The sequence below is a fragment of the Rattus rattus genome, chromosome 16 (assembly GCF_011064425.1).
Source record: "Rattus rattus isolate New Zealand chromosome 16, Rrattus_CSIRO_v1, whole genome shotgun sequence".
Lineage (NCBI taxonomy): Eukaryota > Metazoa > Chordata > Mammalia > Rodentia > Muridae > Rattus > Rattus rattus.
The window spans coordinates 11,372,775-11,378,774 of record NC_046169.1 but is presented as its reverse complement, the minus strand read 5'-3'; the positions used below and the strand labels follow the sequence as shown (position 1 = coordinate 11,378,774).

The 6,000-nt window shown below is 45.8% G+C and overlaps 1 protein-coding gene across 1 annotated transcript in view; it reads left to right on the top strand.

Moving 5' to 3' along the window:
* The first annotated feature begins 1,051 nt into the window (after nt 1–1,051).
* Sdk1 (sidekick cell adhesion molecule 1) overlaps nt 1,052–6,000 on the top strand; it is a 429,935-nt gene continuing 424,986 nt past the window's right edge. Inside the window, 2 exon segments of the mRNA XM_032887198.1 lie at nt 1,052–1,080; nt 1,232–1,365. Of these exon segments, the coding sequence (XP_032743089.1) occupies nt 1,052–1,080; nt 1,232–1,365 (163 nt within the window).

Genomic DNA, 6,000 nt, shown 5'->3' with positions numbered 1-6,000 from the left:
CGCAGGCTCTGTCCATCCCATCATGAATTTTGAGACAAGATCACTCCTTGACCTGGTGTGGAGAACGCAACTAATTAAGATTGAATTCTACCATTGCCCAGATAGCCTTGTGAGCACCTCAAAAAATGGGGGGACTCCCTTTACCAGTAGGGCTTCTCCTTCTCTGACCTTGTCTGGGCGGTTGCTCAAAGCCCCTGTAGCCTCTCCATAAGAAATGTCATGTAGCCTTGGTGAATTAGAGGTTCAGCTTCCTTTCTCCAGATAAGAACCCTTTCAGCAAGCCCCTGCGATTCCCTAGAGTGCCTCCCCATGCTAACGAGGCATCTCAGTACCCAAGCCTTCAGCCAATGACCTTTGTTCACCCTGGATATTCCTATCCTCTTCCCCAAAACTATATAACCCTTGATTCACCCCGAGTAAAGTGGATCAGACTCCTCGAAGCTGATCCCAGAATGTATCATCATTTCCATTCCTACTCACAGGCTGTCTGGAACCCTGTTAGTTGACTCTCTCCCCTTCATCCCTTGTGGCCAACGACCCTGGGGAGAAGGGAGACCCAAGACTGGCACTCACCAAGTAGGACAGGCTGGTGTCTTAGGTACATTTTATTGCCATGACAGAGCCTATGGCAAAGGCAACTTATGAAAGAAATATTTTAACTGGAGGCTTGCTTACAGCTTTAGATATTAAGTTCATGACCATCATGGCAAGGTGGTATGGGGGAGTCGGTGGCAGGCAGACACGGAGCAGTAGCTGAGAGCTTACAGTTTAAGGCAGCAATCACAAGGCAGAGATAGAGAGACAGAGACAGAGAGAGCTAGATGAGAATGCTGTGGGCTTTCGAATCCTCAAGCCCTCTCTCAGTGACACACCTTCACCAACAAGGCCCCACCTCCTAATCCTTCTCAAACAGTTCCACTAACTGGGGACCCAGCTTCCAAGTACATAATAAGCCTCTGAAGACCATTCCCATTGGAACCAACACAGCTGACTGGCCAGTGAGTCCTAAGGGTCTGCTCACCTCTGCCTTCTCAATGCTGGGGTTGCAAGCATGGCAGCACAGCCAGCTTTTTCACATGGGTTTGGGGGATTGAACTTGGGTCCTCATGATTTCAAGAAAAGTACTTTAGCAATTTAGCCATCTCCCCGGCCCATATTTGGGTCTTTATTATTTATTTATTTTTTATATTCCTGTAAGTGGCCTTGACACTTTGTCTTGTCTTGGAAACAGAGCCATCACATTGGAGAATCAGCTAGTGATCCTTGCCACAACAGCGAGTGACGCCGGGGCGTACTACGTGCAGGCTGTGAATGAGAGGAACGGAGAGAACAAGACGAGTCCATTCATCCATCTGAGCGTAGCACGTGAGTTCTGAAAATCTAACCGATGGTCCCGAAAGAAACAAAGTCTTGCTGTAATTGATAACCACTGTGTGGTGGGACACCGTGCAATTCATCTCTCTCTGGTGTAGTTTATGGCTTAATATTGATCCGCTGTTGGTAGTTCAGAGGGCTTTGGAGCCATTGATTCCTTTGAATGATTTGCAGACAATATGAATTTTATATTTTTAACCCAAGATCTTACATGTTTTGCTGACTTTAAAAAAAAAAGTTGTTCTCTTTGTCCACTGCTAATATTGTTTTAACAACTTCTTCAGATTGTGCCTATGGACCTCTTTTGCCACTAAGGCACAGGTTATATTTTGTTAGCCTAAGAGTAACATCCCTGAGGAAAAGAAAATGTGCATACATATAGAGTTGGGTTTAAATTAGCAATATTTGGGGCCAGTGAGATGGCTCAGAGGGTAAGGGGGCTTGAAGCAAAGCCTGATATCCTGAGTTCCTAAAGTCAGTCCTTAGACCCATGTGGTAGAAGGACGGTACTGATGCCCAGAAGTTACACACACACACACACACACACACACACACACACCATGGCATGAATTTTTGAAAACTAGCAGTATTTTGATAGGTGGGTCTAGTGGCCAAGGTTTGTCATCCCCTACCTTCAGGAGGCTGAGGCAGAAGGATTTCAAATCGGAGGCATGCCTAGATTACTAAGTGAGCACTGATCTAATCCGGACAATTTATAGAGACATTGTCTTGGTGTTTTCTTTCAAAGGCAGTGTCTAAGCTCTATCTGTTGCTCATTTTCACTTGACTCAACCAAAAACACACAAGTTGCAGTCATAGACTCACTCATTTAAGGAAGTTCTAGTTTGAAGAAAGACTTTCAATATTTGGGCTTGGAAATGTTAGCCTGTGACCTATACCAGGTTCCAACATATGCATCAGAAATGTGTCCCCACATGCTAGCAGTGTCTCCTTTCACGGTATGAAACACTCTGGAGAAAATGCCCATGCAGACTGGCCTTGGAAGGAGAATTTGGGAGCGTTATCCTGGCATATGGGCCTATTGTAGCCCTGGGTTCCCTCTTCCTGAATACACTCAAAGGTTGGGGAGACATGGTTTTCTGGTGGTGCTCTTTGAAACGTGTCGGAGGAGCTTCGTGCTCTCGTTGCCTGACGTCTCAGGACAACCGCTTTGCTAGGAGGGACAGAATGCACCGGACTAAGTGTCTGCCTTAAGCACAGGGTGCTGGTGTGGGGTATTAAGGGAGTGTGTGCTCACACATCCACCAGATCTGACAGGTGATCTGTCTGTGTGGCTCTGTTGTGATCCTGCCATCCATTCTTTTAATCTGTGTGTGTGTGTGTATACATGTTTGTATGTAGTGTGTATATACATGTTTGTGTGTAGCGTGTGCACCCCTGCATACCATGTAAAGGCCGGGAATCTTCTTCAGATGCTCTCCACCTTTTAAAATTATATGCGTGGGTATGCACATGAATGCATGCCTGTGTGGGCAGTGTATTATGGCATATGTACACATGTTGGGGCAGGGGGTATGTGCATGCTCCCACACTCATGAGTGTGGTGGACAGAGCAGGATGTCTGTATCCTGTTAATATCACGCTCTACTATATCCCACTGAACCTGAAGACAGGCTGGCCACCAGCAAGTTCTAGAAATCTCCCTGTCTCAACCTTCACAGCGAGGGGGCTTTAGACACACTCTACAACACCCAGCTATTGTCATTGCTCTTTCGATAGAGTCTCAATGTAGGCCTGTCTGTCCTCGAACTCACTACATAAACCAGAATGAAAACAAACTCCCAGAGATCCTCCTGCCTCTGCCTCCCAGGTGCTGGCATTAAAGGTGTGTGTGTGCCCCCGAGCCTGGCCAGCAGCTAGCCTTTTACAAGGGTCTGAGCAGAACCTCGAGGCTGTGCAGAAAGTGCTCTTCCTTCAGAGCTGCCTCTCTCGCCCCCTCCCTCCCCATTACCTAAGGCAGGCTTCCTCACTGAACCTAGAGCTCACCGATTCAGCTCGATGTGCGTGGTGGCTGTGATCCCCAAGAGTGCTATCACCTATCCAGCGCTGTGTGTTGGACCCTGCTCCTGTGCCTAGACTTTATATTTGGTTTCTGAGGGATAGAATTCGGGTCCTTACTCATACCCTGCAAGCACTTTACTGACTGAGCCATTTCTTCAGCTCTTAGAACCTCCTCACTCTGAGGAAGTGAATCCCCCTCCCCAGATCCTAGAATAGGCGGAGGATTAGTCAGGCCTTTTAAATGCACATGGAGCACCACAGCATCCCCTGTGTGAGACTCTGCCACTGAGAGAATGGCCTTTGTCAAGAGGCACAGGAGGAGTGAACACTACTGACCAAGATGTTCAGCAGCGATCACAAGGGACAGAGATTGTATGACCAAGGAGCTGGTGATGATTGTTAATGATTGCCAAGTCTTATCACTAGAGGCATTCATTCCGTCCACCAAACCTGATTTAGCACTCCATTGGGATGTAAACGGGATAGTGACAGTCAAAGACAGTGCGCTCTGGCTCAGACACAAGGAGACCGGCCTTCATCTGTTGAAGAAGCGGGGAATGATTCCTCAAGAAATTCTGGGTTCACACGGTACTTCTACCCCAGTGTTATCAAATGGTTACTGGCATCCTACGGGCTATTCTGACCTGGAGTAAAGAATAGAACTAGAATGATGTATTCTCAAAGTCCCTTCTGAATGCAGCACTGTGGTGGTAGATAATTGGAATATGTAAAAAAAAATTTTTTTTGCAATAATTTCAGCTCTACCCCAACCGAAAAGTCTATAAGAAGCCACTCATAAATATTATAATTAACTGACCCACATCTCACTCCCTTGTAAAATACTATCTTTTCATCCGCATCAGGTAAAACACTTAAAACTGAACTATAATGAGGCAGCTGCTGAGGACGTATGTGGTGCTAGGTAAAAGCCCTGCGATCTGCTCCCTTACATAGTCTTCACTTTTATCAAGGGCAGATATGGTGTAGGAAGGGAAGGAGGTGGAAGACCCGGTCTTATTTTAATTCTTAGACGAACCTTCCCCTGACACAGCAGACTTAGCTAAATGTTAAATGGAACCCATTATGCATTTCCCCGTAGAAGTTCTGTTTGGAAAACCTCTAAAGATCAGAAGCCTTGCTCAATCTACAAACCCCTCTAGGATGTGTGCTTAAGCGTGGCTGCCTGTGTGTCACACGGTGCTCGGTAGGAAGGAGCTACAACTTGGGATGGGCATGTAGCATCCTGTGAAGCCTCGAAGCACGGAAGACCTCGCCTCCCTGGGTTCCTCATGGGATTAGACGATCTCGAGAGTCATTAATGTTCTTATTGAACTTGGGGGTCAGAGGCTGTGCTCCAAGCCAGGTTCACCCTCCTGTCCTCAGTATGTGAACTAAAAAATAAAATTGTCAGATGTGGCCGCATTGGGAAGAGGGCTGAAGCCACCCCATTTCCCCAAGTCCGCCTTTGGGGAGGTCCTGAAATGAGATTTCAAATAGATATCTAAGCAGTCTTGGTCAAGGTGTGGTTCCGCCCACTGTTGACCCACCCTTGTCTGGGCTTCAGTCTCAGCCTGTAGGGCAGTCTGGCAAGAACTGTGTACATCTCTTTCTGGAGACCTGCTCTGGCTCTGGTCTGGGCCCCTCTGTCGCTATAGTGTCTTCATCTCTGCTGGGCACCTTAAGGCACCACAGGAAGGCTGAGCAGTGCCTACAGCCTCCGGTGTCTATTTTGTATTTTTCTGAGGTGGACTTTTGTGAGAAAGCCACCAGAGGAGGTTGACAATTAAAAAAAAAAAAGAAAGAAAGAAAGAAAACAAAACAAAAGGAAAAACCAGCTAGTGTTCCAAAAGAATCAAAAGGTATTTCAGCCAATTAGCATTTCCTGAATATGGATCCCTTCTCCTTCTCTTTTGTCTAAAGAACTTGCTGTAGTGGCTGTGACCAGCTTCTGGTGTTGGGAATTAAAGTAGTTAGAAAATGATTTATCACTGCTCCTGTCTCTCCAGTGTGGATCAGAGGAAGGAACAGGGTTAACCATGCCTATGTGTCTAAATGAACGGTGTCCTGTCACCTGCTAACAAGAGAAGTTTACAGAACAACTGTATATGTGTTTATGTATGCGTGTGCACATGTATATGTGTGTGCATATGTGAGTGTATGTGTATGTGTGTATATGCGTGACTGTGTATGTGTGTATGTGTGTATGTATGTATTATGTGTGTATATGTGTGTATATGTGTGTATGTGTGTGTATTTGTGTGTATATGTGGGTGTAAGTGTGTGTGTATATGTATTATGTGTGTATATGTGTGTGTATATGGGTGTGTATGTGTGTGTATATGTGTGACTGTGTGTATGTGTGTATATGTGGGTGTATATGTGTGTGTGTGTATGTGCGTGTATATGTGTGTGTGTGTATGTGCGTGTATATGTGTGTATATGTGGGTGTTAGTGTGTGTGTACGTGTGTGACTGTGTGTACGTGTGTATATGTTTGTATGTATGTATTATGTGTGTGTATATGTGTATAAGTGTGTGTGCGTATGTATTATGTGTGTATGTGAATGTATATGTGTGTGTATATGTGTGTATATGTGGGTGTAAG